At 47.0% G+C, this 16,215-nt stretch overlaps 1 protein-coding gene across 1 annotated transcript in view; it reads right to left on the reverse strand.

Moving 5' to 3' along the window:
- The window catches only part of ARK2C (arkadia (RNF111) C-terminal like ring finger ubiquitin ligase 2C), a 112,854-nt gene extending 112,275 nt beyond the window's left edge, over positions 1–579 (reverse strand). Inside the window, exon 1 of the mRNA XM_006136768.4 lies at positions 291–579. Within this exon, the coding sequence (XP_006136830.2) occupies positions 291–351 (61 nt within the window). The 5' untranslated portion in view covers positions 352–579. The remainder of the gene's footprint in view (positions 1–290) is intronic.
- Positions 580–16,215: the final 15,636 nt, after the last annotated feature.

A 16,215-nucleotide genomic window follows, 5' to 3' on the forward strand; every position in this document is an offset into this window, starting at 1 on the left:
TTCCCCGGAGATCTCGATTTTTATCAGGTGGGGGAGGGGATCCGAGTGAAAGGAAGGAGGCTCTCAGAATCCATGGGAGAAAAATCTGAAATCGTCCCACCGCTCGGATCCTTTCGGGCTTTCGTTCCTCCCCGCCCCGTCTGATCCGCAAACAACAGAGACAAGGGTAGCTGGGCAGGGAGGGGGGGGGGGGGGAGAGGGGACGGTACCCTGCAGATCAACCAAAGGATCGTGCCTTTCCCCAGCGCCCCCGCCGCCCCGAGAATAAGCCCCGAAGGATAAAGCGATACCTCTGTTTCGTACAGAGCCAAACACTGGAAGAACAAGATAGCCGACGTGCACTAAAACCATCCTGCCGGCGGCTGCGCTCCCTTTGTTGTGCGGCTCCTCGCGGGAGGTGGCAGGGGTAGCGGCGCTGCTGACGGCCGAGGCTGCTGCTGGCTGGGAGACAGATGGCCCATGGAAATGGTCCCTTCGAATCCCCTATATACATTCAAATGTGGAGCTGGGGCTGCAGCTGCCTGGCACACAAAGGGACGGGCAGCCAATGGGAGGGAGGCCTGGGAGGAGGGGGTGGTGGGTTCTTTCTTGCTGTGTGTGGGGTTTTTTTTTTTTTTTTTTTTAATTATTATTATCTCCAGCCTGGGTCTCTGTGACAGGGAGGAGACCCAATCAGGGGCTGGGCTGGAGCCTGCCTTGCGCCCTGCTGGCTAAGCTGCCTCCAAACAAGGAGATGGAAACAAATTAGGGCCAGGGTCTGGAAGGCTGGGATTTCACCCCCGCGGTCATAGAGACACGCACCCCCGCCAGGCGCACACCAGACACCACACCCTACACCACAGAGGCAGGCGTGTGCACCCACAGAGACACATGGGGGGATCCAGAGACACAGAGATGAACAGAAAGCACACCCGCTCCAGAGCCGAGTCCCAGAAAATGGTGTGTGCAGGAGGCAGAGAGAAACATGCATTTGTAAGCATGCAGAGCCAGACTGTGTGAGGTATTTAGGTGCCTAAAGAGGCAACAAGGCACTTTAATACCTTTACAAATCTGGCTCACCCACCCCTATATACAAACTCACACTTGCAGCCTGTATACAGACACACACTTGCAGGCATTTGTATGTAACAGTCCACAAAGACACCCTCCCCCCAAACACTGATAGGCACGCACACGCCCACACACACACACTATGCATACATCAAGAGATCCACAAGTATACAGACACGACACACCCAACATATGAACACAGACACAAACGCATGTACTACTACTCTTATGAAAAACTCCTATAAAAGCTGAGAGAATGGTAACCGTACTATGGAGCTCTGAAGAATGGTTGGAGACTCCAGAAATGTCTTTATTAAATCCTAAAAATAGTCCTGTAGCACCTTAGGGTACGCCTACACAGCAGAGTTATTTGGGAATAACATAGTCCACATCTCACTACAAGCAGTTATTTCAACATAATAAAATAATGTTGAGCTGGAGGACTTCTTACTCAGATTCCTGTAACATTTTTACAAGGAATAAGGGAAGTTGGAGGAAGAGTTCCTTTTCTCGGACTTCCTGCTGTGTAGACAGCGCCCAAAGCCAAAATAAGCTATTTCGACTTAAGCTTCATAATTGACATAGCTCAAGTTGTGTAGTTTATTTCTGCTTTAGCCCTGAGATATAGACGTACCCTTAGAGACTCACAAAAATATGTATATATTTTCATGGGCTTTTGTGGGCAAAATCCACTTCTTCAGAAGATCATCTCATCTGAAGGGTTTTGTCCATGAAAGCTCATGATTATATATATATAAAGAGAAAGAGAGAGAGAGCGCTAGTATTGAAGGTGCCAAAGGACTACTCGTTTTAAAAGTTATACACTGCTACCCCTTTGAGACTTTATTAAATCATGTGGCTTTTCAAAGTAGTTTCTGTAAAATCCAATGAAGTATCTCTTTTGGTTTAATTCCTGTTGAATTCTACAGGTATTCTCCATAAAGGCACAGACAGGTACATATAAAGACACACAATGAGGCATAAACACAGTCTATACATAGTCTACACAAATATATACAGAAGTGCATGCACACACACAGGCATGAACCCACACAGAGAGGGCACAAATAAGTACACTATGCCTGCATCTAGACAGTGGTACACAACATGCACACTACATATCATATACCCTATACTCACACAATGTGCATGTGTGTGTGTGTGTGTGTGTCACTGTGTAGCTCTGCTCTCTCAGGAAAATAATATTCTACTGAACAAGACAAAAATGGTAAGAACTATGGTTTGGAATTGCCATAAAACAGCAAGAAAATGAAGGAAATCTCCATTTGAAAATACTGCCTGAAATCTGTTTGGAGGCCATTCTGTGTTACGCATACCACAACATACTACAGAAGCATAAATTATTGGTCATGTGACAATGTAGTTCCTTTCTTAATTTCTTCTAATACTGAACCAGGAAAGTTATGAAAATAAGGACAACTGTATTCGCCCCCCCAACGCTATTTGGTTTCCTTTTTCTTCCCTCTTTGCCTCAAGCTAGAGCTTTTTCCCAGTCCTTCTGTGGTCTGGTTTCCTGATACCAATTTAAAGAAACAGGGCACATAACTTTGACTGAGGCTATAGCAGAAAAAAGTTATTTTTTCCTTCATAAAATCTGATGCTAGTGGAACTAATTGAAGAGACTTGGAAAGAACATAATCCCAGTGAAAAGGAACAAAAAGTAGCAATATAGAATGGTAAAATCTGGGAAATGTAAAGACACACGGAAAGAACATACAAAATAGACACCATCCTAAATTATACACTCTTGAACCTCATAATAAATGCATCATGAAGTATCAGATCAGCTACATATAAGCACTGCAAAAAACAAGCAAACAGAAAAACTTCTATGGACCCCACTATATAAAGAAACCACTAGATAAATACAAGCCACTTCAAGCTGGTTGAAAAGGGCCTTCCACCTACACCCAAACAAATCCATTTCCCAGTTTTCCCAATCAAATACAAACATGCCCCTCTCTTTCTCTCTCTCTCTCTCTCTTTCCCCCTCTCTCCTGGAAAACTGAACATTTTAAACCAACCCCCTCCCCATCCCAACATTTTCATTTTTAAAAAATCATATTTGGCTTCAGTTTTTCTGCAAAAACTGCATCAGCTACAAAAAAAAAATCACACCTCGTTTAAAAAAAAATCTGTGAAAACCAACTGACATTTTTGACCGAGTCAAAAACCATTATCATTGATGCTGTGTGACCGTACAAATCAAACTAGTCACTATGTTGGAACAAGATCACCTCTAATTCAAGAATATATATAATGGAGCAAAACCCTGGGAAAAAAACCCTTCAGCAATTCTGTAAGCAAGTAGTACGTACACACAAGGACATTTCCAACAGCAGAGGAGAGTAAAACTAGGACAGTTCCGTTCCTCCTACTGATCGATATCTAAAACCATGTATTGTGCTCCTGGTTTTACCTCACTAACAGCAAAAGCAATTGAGAGCTACAAGATAAATGCAAAAAATGCCTCTTCACTGGCGTGTCATTTCAATCCCAGCCTGAGTAATACTAGTCCACATGCTTCCTTCCAGCAAAAAGTACTCAGAAGGAAATATATTAATATGCAGAAACCCCATGGCTCCATTGGCAGGACTAGAAGGTGTCAAGTGGGTGGGGCTAAAACAGACATTGGAGGATTTGGGATCCATAAGTAAGCTGCCCCCCAACTGGATGGCTCCTGCCCAGCTGAATGGAGCAATTCCTCTACTCCCTCCCTCCCCCCGTCATGGTGGCATGACGGGCCCAGCAGCCATGCTGCTCTGTGTCTCTACAGGGGCAGTCACAGGGAGGCATTCGGTAGTCACGGCTCCCTCAAGCAGAATTAACTTTCTGGGTGCTTAGCCACAAATCTGCATGTGCGCTGCTTCTCCACTGTGTTTTGCCCACTTTTTATTACCTTCAGGGATGAATTAAAGAGGGTGAGGGTAGCTACACAAAGACGAGCAAACTCCCATCTAAATCTCTTTCTACCTCCTACAGCACCAGTCATATTTCCGTCACAGCTTTGCTCCTCTCTCCATTGGAGGGGCGCATGTTTCAGAGGTTATGCCAATAACCTGTAAGTGACTTTTTGACCCCCCCCTTGAAGCCCCATTCTATCTCTAACACAAGGATGCTATTACTGTAGTGTCTGAGGTCCTTACGGTAGTTATCCTCATCACATTCCTGTCTGGAGGGAAGTGTTATCTGCATTTTGCAGCAGCACTGGGAAGCGGCTTGACCCCCCCATCACACAGGGAGTCTGCAATGACTTGTACTTGTGTCTCCCAAGTTCTAGATGAGCATCCCAATCCTGGGGACCATCCTTCTTCCTTTAACTGATTTCAATGGGGCTCCACAGTCTGCAGGCCCTCACCCACACAGACTTGCTTGGAGAATCAGGACCTTCTTTAGGGGTCCAGAGATAAGGAGCTAGCTAACTTTAGCCAGACAACTTTGGCCATGGTTTAGAAACATGGTACATACTTGATGATTCTGTATAGTATTTAATTTGACTGTCACTTGTTTCCCTTATGGTGCCAATAAAATGTGTCATTGTTTTTTGCAATGGTATTCTAGCTGTATTGGTCCCAGGAGACATTCTGGTCTGAAGTGCTTTGTGTAGCTCGAAAACTTATCTCTTTCATCAATAGAAGCAGTCCAATGAAAGGTATTACATCACCTAGCTTGTCTTGTTAATAAAATTAACTGAATTCAGTGGATACACACTCAGGAAAACTTACACATGCACAACATTATTCTGAATGTATTTATATGTCAAGGGATATATTTCTGCCCCTTCACATAATCAAAGCCAACCTTTAAAAATGGGCGAGCTAATCTGATTGGTTTGTACCAGCCTTCCACAGGCAAAACATCCCTTCCTGAATCATCAAAAACATCCCTGCAAATGTGCCATTTAACTATGATACATGTATTTTTAAATAGCATTTAAGCTGTATTGGCATTTCAGCTTTCATTTAAAACACACAAAAGCACAGACTTTCAGCACTGAAAAAAAACTAGGCATCTATTCTGTCCTGAATTCGCCCCCAGGCACAGGGAGGAAGAGTGGGATGGAGGAGGTTGGGAAGAGGAGGGAACTAATACAACAGCAACGTAAGGCCAAAGTGTCCATCTGGATTTTCAGCTTTAATTTTGAATTACAGTTCTGTTCTGTTGTTGATTTAGGAAAAACCTTTATTCTTTCCTAAATATAGTTTTTTGTGGTTGAGCTCATGGGTTTATTTCCTATGCAAATCATATTATATCATCTGAAGGATATTATATGTGGAAAGAGAAAACACAATTTTTCCCCTATCAACAATATGGCTACGTCTAGACTGGCATGATTTTCCGCAAATGCTTTTAACGGAAAAGTTTTTCCGTTAAAAGCATTTGTGGAAAAGAGCGTCTAGATTGGCATGAACGCTTTTCCGCAAAAGCACTTTTTGCCGAAAAGAGCGTCCGTGCCAATCTAGACGCGGTTTTGCGCAAGAAAGTCCCGATCGCCATTTTTGCCATTGGGGCGTTTTTGCGCAAAACAGTTTTTAGCTGTCTACACTGGCCCTCTTGTGCAAAAACATTTCTGGAAAAGAGCTTTTGCCCGAACGGGAACGTCAAAGCATTTGCGTAAGAAGCACTGATTTCGGACAGTAGAACGTCAGTGGTTTTGCCCAAAATCAAGTGGCCAGTGTAGACAGCTGGCAAGTTTTTGCGCAAAAACTTGCCAGTCTAGACGCAGCCTATATGTATATCAGCCCTTAAAATAGCATCAGTCTCCCCCACACAATGGTAATAACTTTAACAAAACACCCACTGTCTAGGCTGTTACCATTGACAATTGCTTAGGATGTTTTATAACTAGAAAACATATAAAATAAAGGTTCTGATCCTGTCCTTGTAGAAGACAATGGGAGTACTGTCACAGACTTCAGTGAGAGCAAGAACAAACTCTAAAGAGGGTGTAGGTTTAAAAAAAATCATGAATTCTTAGCACAATACACAATTATGCTCTATTGTGTTGATGTCCTCTTTACTTTGAGGACTTATTAATTGGCACATTGTTGACCTGAAATGGTTCCAGTCTATCCCAGATGGGAAAAACCAAGCAGAGATCCCTCCTGAAATGTCAGTAAGAACACATTGAAGAAGCACCCAGTAATTTATAATGACCCAGCAGTTTGGAAGCAGTAGGTATGGGAGGAGAAGGGGGGACTATCATTTAATTAGTAGCCATGGAATGGAGGGTAAGAAGAGGAAATCCTCCCTAAGTATCATCCTAAAAACCGAACTACCATTGTGGGTTGCTGGGGGGCTTGGTATTGTTACAACTTTCAAATTCCTGCTCTTCACACAGTTTGACCTCATAGGCAGAGATTGTCCTTGTTTACTCAGCCTTTTCTCAGATCATTTTTTACTCTAGAAAACAGGAAGTTTGTAAGAATAGAAACTATGATGGGCACAAATGACCAAATCTATTTCCCTTCTTTTCCACATCCTGCCTCTCCAGGCTGACCTGGTCACTGAAGAGATGCCTGGGAGCATGGGCAGCAGGTATGCTAAGCAGGAGAAGGCATTGCTTTCCCAAACCGTCAGCCTGGCCACGCCCACACTCCACCCCCAGAACTGTAGGCGAAGTGGGGGCGGAGTGTTGCTGCCCCAGAGCGCCCGCCCTCCCCATGCTACGGGTGGGGGAGGGTGGGGTTGTGCATCGTCCTTCCTCCACATGCTCCAGGCTGGGGCGTGCCTCCCTCTGCCATACCTTCAACCACTGCCCAGGCCTGGAAGTGTTGAAGAGAATGAAAACTGGCTTTGCCCTATTTCCTCATGGAGGAAGCAGGCACCAAGGGAAAGCACAGAAGCACTATCCTGGAACAGATTGTCCAGTTTAGCCCACCTCTTTCTGATGGCTCTCTGCTGTTCCCCAAATGGGGGAGGGTGCGTGGGGAGGAGGGAACACATGGAAGAAGGGTAGACTCAGGGTTTGCTTGACCCCACTTGCAATGCTGCAATGGCGTCAGTGTGTGACGACAGGTGGGTTTCTCCTGCCGGTGAAGGCGCCGTAGCTAGGGTAACAGAAGAATGCTTCCTTCGGCCTTGCGATATCTCTACCCGGGCTAAGTAGGTTTAACTACGGCTGGGAAGAGGGGTCAGTTTTCATACCCCTGAGTGCTATGTGACATAGTGTGGGTACCTTGCTGGTTGCTAGGCTTGGGCTGTGGGTGACCCCCACTGGCTGCTGTCTGTACCATGGCCCAGCTGAGTAGCTGATGGGACAGGGAGAGGAACAAAGGAAGGTGGAATGCCACCCCTGGCTGGGGGCAGGGCTGGAAGGGACGGTCTTTAGTTTCTGTCTGGGAAGCAGGGGAGAAGGAGCTAGGGAGGGGGCTGGGATTGTAGGGCCCAGCCACCCCCCATCTCAAGGGGAAGCACTAAGGCCTCCTAGCCACAGTTCCTGTAACCAGATTACATCTGTGCTGTGCTGTATCCTGGAGAAGCAATAAACTCCCTCAATTCTACTGGCTGGTGGAGTCTGTTCGGGCTACTATGGAAGTGCAGGAGGCAGGAGACCATGACGTGCCACCACTCTATAGCTAGGCTGACCTACGTTTTTAACACAGACCAAGGCTGAGTGCCTTTAGTTTGGTTTAGCTTTATGACTTTTGGGAAGAGGTTCAAGCTATGCCAAAAAAGCCACGATTGCCCTGGATCGGCATCCATAAGGGGGTTATATTAGTAGAACTAGAGTTTTACCTACATAACTACCACAGTAAAACTGGTAAAAGCTTCCCATGTAAACAAGGCTCAAGTCAGTCACTAGTGCTGCATGAATATCATTCTTCTGCAGACCCAACCATCTGGATCGGCCTTCTTCCATTCTTCCCCCTCTGTCTCTTTTTCCAATTTAATCTTGATCTGTCTCTAGCCCTTTGTTATTAGCTATACAGCTAAATGCTTCCTTCTATTTGTCATGCTGTAGCCCTGCTCCTGTTTATACTGGCCTGCAGTAGTGCCTGGGGAACACATCTGACCACATGAGTTGTCATGGTCTATGTGTTTGTATCCTCGTGAAATCTTCTTGGACGCCACTGAAGTGGGAAAGGGCAGATTTCTTATACAGGCAGACTCCCAGAAAAAGGAGGCCCAGGAGGGACAAGTTCAGACATGCCTCAGGAATGCGAATGGGAGACAAAATGCTGGTGGATGGGGAGCCACACCACAGGACTCCAGGGAGAAAAGAACAAAGGGAGGATGAAGTTCCCGCATGAGGCAGACCCTGCTGGGAGAGGGGACACAGAGTTAATGGGATACCAGAGGATGTTGCTCTGCCTAGGCCACTCAGCTGCGTAGGCGAAGGGAGAGAAAGAACCAAGCAAACGGCTCTGATGGGGTGGGGACAATGACAATGTGATCGCGCTTCATGACCCAGAGTGGTGCAGATTCCCCCACCTGAGCATGCATGTCTTTACTTGCATTTGCTCCTTTCCTCCCTTCCTTAAAGACACAGTTTGTGTGTAGGCTGTTTGGGACAGTACCTACTGTAACGGGGTTCGGGTCCATGTCTGCTCCCGGGCTCTATGGTGATACAAAGGAATAAAAGATCCTGGTCATCAGCTGCATCTGGTTGCTAAGTAAGTACAAAAAAAAAAAAGATTTTGCTCCATTGTGCCGTGCGCTGGCATCTACTGGTGAATCCAAATGCTCTATTGCCAGCCTTCCTCCCTCATTTTGTCTATCCATTTTCTTGCCCACAATCCTTGGACATAAATCTATTCTGCACTGTAAACCTAAGTCTGTGGGCAGTGGGGCCGATAGCCACCGGGGAGAGGCTGGCTCTGTGACCCCGGAAGAAGTGGAACCAAGGGAGGAAGGGGCAGGGCTGAGGGCAGTCAGCCTTTAGCACCGGCCAGACCACGGCATGCCCCTCCTTCGGCCCTCAGAGCAGCACTCTAGCACTCACATGGGCCTGGGGCTTGGGTGGTACCCGGAAGCTCCTTGAATCTCTGGTCCCTGGGGCCTGTCTGTGGGACACAGGATTGGGGACTCTGTTGCTTCCAAGCCCATGTTTGAGCATCCACGCTACGCTGTAAACCTGGATCTGTGTCTCACCGCTCTGCTAACATCCGTTCTGCACTATGCAGCCCTTGTGACTGATCTGTGGATTGACCCGTGTCCACACAGCAGGATCAGAAGGCTTGGAATGGAGTCACGGTGGGACTTGGTCTCTGACCACACACACACACACACCCCGGCAAGGTCCGAAGATCCACGTCCAGAGGGCTTGCTGACCCAAGTCCACTGGACAATGATTAGGCTGATAACGTTGCTTATTATGCAAATGTAACCCACGCACAGAGGCTACATCTAGACTGCATCCCTCTGTCGACAGAGAGATGTAGATTAGGCACGTCGAAATTGATAATGAAGCAGGGATTTAAATATCCCGTGCTCCATTAGCATAAACATGGCTGCCGCTTTTTTTCTAAACAGAGCTTTTTCGAAAAAACCCAGCAGTCTAGATGTGGATCTGTCGAAAATAAATCCTTTCTTGACAGACCCTGTATTCCTCCAAAAATGAGGTTTACAGGATCTGTCGAAAAAGGGTTTGTTTTCAACAGATCCGCATCTAGACTGCTGTTTTCTTTTCGAAAAAGCTCCATTTCGAAAAAAAGAGGTGGCCATGTTTATGCTAATGAAGCGTGGGATATTTAAATCCCTGCTTCATTAGCAATTTCAACATGCCTAACCTACATCTCTCTGTTGACAGAGAGGTGTAGTCTAGACACAGTCCTAGTATGGTACACTGTCCCATGTAGTGGCACTTAGATCACTTACAGCAAGAGATAAGAACAAGGGAGCTCTACAACCTAAGCCAGTGGTCTCCAACCTTTTTACACCCAAGATCACTTTTTAAATCTCAGAACAGGCGAAGATCTACCGCCCCGCCCCTTCCTTGAAGCCCCTCCCCTTCCTTGAAGCCCCGCCCCTTCCTTGAAGCCCCGCCCTCTCTATTCTCCTCCTGTCCATCACTTGCTATCCCCTTATACAGTTTGTGGGGATGGAGTACTGTGGCTGGGGGCAGGGGAGAGGGAACAGGGTGCTGGGAGGGCAGAGGACAGGATTCTGCAGCACAGGACAGAGTGCCAGTGGGGACAGAATTCGGGGAGTGGGGATGCGAATGGGGACAGAATTTGGGGAGTGGGGACGCGAATGGGGACAGAATTCGGGGAGTGGGGACGCGAATGGGGACAGAATTCGGGGAGTGGGGACAGGGGAGTGGGGACAGTTCTGTAGCTGGGGACAGAGTTTGGGGAGTGGGGACAGAGAACAGCATTCTGTAGTAGGGGACAGGGGAGTGGGGACAGGGGAGTGGGGTGCCAGTGGAGGCAGAGAGTCCCCTGCATCTTCCTCCTCCCAGCATTTCCCCCCCCCCCGGAAACCAGCGCGTGCCTGCCCCGGGGCCGACCCCCCCCGGGAAGTCCTGCACGCGCGCCTGCCCAGGGGCCAAACCCCACCCCCGTGCAGGAAAGCATCGCGCGCGCCTGCCCAGGGAGCCGACCCTCCCACCCGCGCAGGGAAGCCCCGCGCGCGCTCACCTGCCCTGGGGCCAACCCCCCGTGCAGGAAAGCCTCGCACGCGCGGGCGCCTGCCCAGGGGCCAAACCCCACCCCCCGTGCAGGAAAGCCTCGCGCGTGTGCCCGCCCAGGAAGCCAACCGCGCAGGGAAGCCCCGCGGGCGCTTGTCCCGGCGCCAACCCCCTCCCCGCGCCAAACCCCAGCGCGCCGGAAGCCGACACTACCTCCGTCTTCTCTGGAGGTAAGTAGTGGGGCTTCTGGGGGGCGGGAGGGAAATGGGGGCGGGGCTGACAGGACGCCTCGCGAGCGACTGGTCGAGGCGTCGAGATCGACCAGTCGCTCGCGAGCGACCGGTTGGTGACCACGGACCTAAGCTGAGCACTAGCTGGCCTTATACCTCCAGCTGTAGAGACTCTGCCACTAGGCTCCAGAGGTCCCAGGTTCAAATCTGCCCAAGCGATGGTTACATAAACAGTTCTTTCACTGTTACCTTGCTCTCTGCATAGAAGTATTCTTTATTTATAGCCACCTGTTTGGTTTTTGTTTCCCCCATCCCCATCATATGCTGAGATTGTAACCATGGGAGGTAGAACAGACTTTTATTACATGAGTTGCCTCATGTACCCGTTATTCTCTGCGGGTTGCACACCTTCACTGGACTACCTGTTCCAGGAGCTGAACCACTGTGGTGCATTGCCCGAGCATTTCTCTTGCTCTTGTATTTCACTACCTGGCCATTTCATGTAGTCTCACATCTCATGGTCACAACCCCACACCAGCTGGTGTCTTTTGCCAAGGTGCCTATGTATTCTTTTTCTTACAATGTACCAGGCTTACAGCAAAGGGAGGCTTCCTTGCAGCCTTCACTCCTCAGATCAAGCTCATCCTGTCAGCTGCCATTACTTCCTGTTCCTTGGCCTTCCACTTACATCCTTACATTGATAGCCCATTGATTACCTCTAAGGTGCACGTCATATCCCAACAGAAAGTGTTTAATTGCTCATAGTTGAGCCAACAGCCTTCTTCATGCTGCAGCAACATCTGTGCCCTGTCATCCGCATCACAGATGTCCCATGACTATGGTCCACCATGGGAAGGATGGTCCAGCCGGAGAGGGCAGATTGCAGAATAAAAAAGGGAGGCACAAGACAGCTGAACTGCAAGATGTATCAGGCAGGGGGTGGCTCAGGTGAATGCAATTCAATGTTAATCCAAACCATTTTGATGTTTCTGAAACTAAATTTGTTGGTCCATTCCGGTCCATAAAGTCAAATACAGTTTTTTATCACAATTCAGATTGGAAACAAGTGTCAAAATACTAGAATTTCCTAGTACTGGAAAGTCCAATTTTCCCCCAGCTCTAAAGGCAGAGAGGAAGGCTGACTGTAGGGCCCAGGTGTATAAAGTCAGCTGTCACAAGAGGAAGTCTAATAACTGGTTGAGGGAAGACCCTATGTTCTGTTCCCAGCCATAGCACTGATTTGCTGTGTAACCTTGGTCAAGTCACTTAACCTTCATGATTTAATTTTTGTACCTGTAAAATAGGGATAACAACATCCACCATTTGGGGTTGAGAGTTGATTAATAAATGTTTGTAAAACACTTTGAAGTCTTTGATAAAAAGGCACTAAGCAAGTGAACTGTAGTATTTAGGATTTGTGTGCTTTGTCTTATTTAGCTCTGTAAAGCATTCTGGGTTATAGTTTGCATGAATGATAAAACAAAGAACTTTACTAGTCCCGTTTACTTTACTTTCAATTCTTTACCTTCATCAGGCCATTACTCTCTCTCTGTGTGTGTGTGTGTATGTGTGCGTGTGTGTGTGTGTGTGTGCGTGCACGAGCACTATATTGTTTTCTGGGATTTGCTCTGTCCTAACTTGCACCAATACTCTCATTTTCACATCAGTGGGAGGCCTGTTTAATCCAGGTTTAGTTTATCCATAGCATACATCTGGGTACATCTGAAAGATTTAAGCAGTAGGTCTCAGACTATATATGTACTATTAATCTGGATTATTTTAATTTTTCTGATCTGAATGAAAATAGGAATTTGCAACCAGCATCTGATTAACTCTTTTTGCACCCTGCTATGTGGCAGCAGCATGCTGGACCTTAGCACTAATGCAAATGCCATCTCCCAGCATGAAATGGATTAAGCTGATCTGACTACTGTAGAGACAACTGCTGGCAAGCCCTTGTTTGCCTTTTTATGGCTGTTAAATTCAGAGAGAGGGAGGCTGACTCTTTTAAAGTTCACCCAGTTTCTGGTCAGAAAAACACACCAGTGGGGAACCTAGCATTGCAGCAGTCAGCACCTCACTGATGGTTAGAGTCAGGTAGCTGCTCTTCCTTTGAATCCCTGTATGTTAAAGGTGAAGGGAACAGGAAATTAAAATAAAAATTGTCCCCTTTTTGTGATGTATAAAGAAGTCCTGAAAGAGTCGGGGGGTTTTAAGAGATACAAGGAGGAGCTAAAGAGGGCCCTTTAATAAAAACAAAAACTAAAGTTACCTCATCATGTGTATTTATTTGTTACATTAGAAATTCAGGTCTCCTCTCCCTGTAATCCCTGGAAGATTGTGTGGGCAGCCGGAGACCTTTTGGAACAGGAACATTTGGATCGTATTATCGCTTGCTGTTGCTATGAAGTTCTGAGTGACCAACACATGGAGCATAAAGACCATCCTAACATTTCTTGGGGGCTGCAGATTTGTAATAATCTTTTAGTGTTCTGCAGCAGGAGCTCTCAACTGCCCTGTGGCCACTGGGATGTGCTGGCAGCTGCATGGAGCTGCCAGAAGGAAGCCCCCTTTTCCTCCTAGCAGGTTTTTAATTGCCTGAGGGAGTGACAGGCAGAGCCAAGGGACGTGCAGAGGAGAAATTACACAGAGACCCCACAGCCCTCTGGGGGAATGGTGCCCACTGGCCTTGGAGGAGGATTTGAGTACTGGCTCTAAGGTAAATTGAATTTAAGAGCCTGGCCTTAAATTTTAGAAGGGAAGCTCAACCTGATTTCCCCCATTCTTTAATCACAAAGAAGATCTTACTGTGGAGTAATCCTGGTCCAGGGTCAGGCTGCAAACTGATTAGAAATGCAGGTGATTCATTTCACTCAAGTGAGGCTAGTTCATTTTACACCCTGAGCAGTGAGTTCATTACTTAAGAGATGCCATCAGTTTCCTTTGGAATTTGATCTCTTTATGGTAAACATGCCAGAGGGGCACTGACTTAAGAGAATGCTCAAAGAAACCAAAACGAATGAAGGTGTGAAAAGACAACACACAAGCTACCAAAGAATTATCTGAAAATGCAGATGGTTACATGACGTTTATTCACCATTAGCTGATCCTTCTTAGGCTGCAATGTGCTGAAACTTTTGAAGAGAGTTACAGTATTTTCAGGTTTCTGCCCTGCTGGAAATTCAGTTGCACCTGGTTTTAGTGGAGACAGCTCCATTGAAACCAGTAGAGATTTACCTGCTTACAACAGCCATGAATGAGACTAGTATCTCACCTTTCTGACTAACCCCGTCTGGTTGGGAGGCAGGCTGCCTGGTATGCAGGAGGCTGGGTTCCGTTCCTGCCTGTGGCACGGATGTGCTGTATAACCTTGCAAAAAGCCACTTGCCTCTTTGTGCCTAAGTTTCCCCACCTATTAATCATGTTTCTTTTGATGGCAAGATCTTCGGGACAAGCACCAGCTTTCATTCTGTGTGCACAGCATGTTGGGACCCCAATCTTGGCAGGGGCCTACCAGTGCTAACAATTTTTTTTTCTACAATCATTTAACAGTCTGGTTACAGGACTGGTGGTCGAGCACTGCAAAATCCCCAGGAGTGCCCTAGTTCAGATTGTCAACAGCCTCTTTCTAACTCCTGCTAGCAAGCAGCCTTCCACATTTGTCGTTCTTGTCATCGTTCACAGGTGCTTTTGACATATCTGAACATTTGATTCTCCTCAAATGACTGATGACATCTGTTAGCTTGAGTGGAACTTTTTTTTTTCCCCTTTGCAGGCCTATCACAAACAGTTCATATGTCTCAACAGCTTCATCTTTGCTTGTGAATCAGTTGTCTTGGGTATTTCACAGGGCTCTGTCCTCGGTCCTCTGCTTTTAATCTGTGCATGCTTTCCCTATGCAATTTGATCTTTGGCTTTACATTTCATTCAGATGCCAAAGGCACAGATTTATGTTAAAATTAGCCATAATACTCCTTTTGCTGCCTCTGTGCAGTCAATATCAAGGCTTCAGCATCTCCTTAGCCACTACAATCACTTGCCTCTTACCCCCCAGTTAAATGTGTTCAGCTGGATTACGGTTCAGGATTTGAACTGTTTGCCTCTGTGGCAATGAAGTCTGTGCTTTACCATTTAAAGAGCACTGCCAGCCAGATCTTGGTCCCTTCCTTCTTCTTTCTAATGTGGAGTTCAGTGTTTCCTTCTGCCATATAGCACTACTGGTCTGCAGCAGTGCTACACCCATGCCTAGTACAAATTGCTACTACAGGCTGAATCTCTCTAGTCCAGCACTCCCTGGCCCGGCATCATCCATGGATGGTCCAGTATGATTTTAGTTATCTGGCTGTCCTCTTATTATGAGTGTGGCCATGTTTCCCACAATCCCATAAAGTTTGAGAGCCAGGACTGACTCATAGACTCATAGACTTTAAGGTCAGAAGGAACCATTATGATCATCTAGTCTGACCCCCTGCACAGTGCAGGCCACAGAATCTCACCCACCCCTCTTAGAATAATCCTCTCACCGATATCTCAGATATTGAAGCCTTCAAATACTTTGAAGGCCCCAAGTTGCAGAGAATCCTCCAGCTGTGATCGGTGCCCCATGCTACAGAGGAAGGCGAAAAACCTCCAGGGCCTCTGCCAATCTACCCTGGAGGAAAATTCCTTCCTGACCCCAACTATGGCGATCAGCTAAACCCTGAGCATGTGGGCAAGGCTCACCAGCCAGACTGGCGGTGGTTGGAGTGTTCTGTGCTGTTAGTTAGCTCTGACTTACCCCTAAATGTCTTCTAAGAGCCCAAGAAGCAGTGGAAGTGGTGGGAATGCTGCTAGACTGTATTGACCTCCTGCGGTCAGGCAAATTCTCTGGTTCAGCAGCAGCAGGTCCTGAGGGTGCCAGACTAGAGAGGTTCAACCTGTAGCAGCATTCCCAATGGAGCTTACTATGAGAGCAGATTCAGGTCTACTTTCATTCAAAGCTCTACTAGCTTCAAAGACATTACTTTGTTGTACAAGAGAGGAGCATCAGCCATGGGCTGTGTCTAGACTGGCCAGTTTTTCCAGAAAATCAGCAGCTTTTCCCGAAAAACTTGCCAGCTGTCTACGCTGGCCACTTGAATTTCCGGAAAAGTACTGACGATCTAATGTAAAATCATCAGTGCTTTTCCGGAAAAACTATACTGCTCCCATTCGGGCAAAAGTCTTTTTCTGAAAGACTTTTGCCCAAAAGGGCCAGTGTAGACAGCTTAGTACTGTTTTCCGCAAAAATGCCCCGATTGCGAAAATGGCGATCGGGGCTATTTTGCAGAAAACTGCGTCTAGATTGGCCACGGACGCTTTTCC

The sequence above is a fragment of the Pelodiscus sinensis genome, chromosome 6, assembly GCF_049634645.1.
Source record: "Pelodiscus sinensis isolate JC-2024 chromosome 6, ASM4963464v1, whole genome shotgun sequence".
Taxonomy (NCBI): Eukaryota; Metazoa; Chordata; order Testudines; family Trionychidae; genus Pelodiscus; species Pelodiscus sinensis.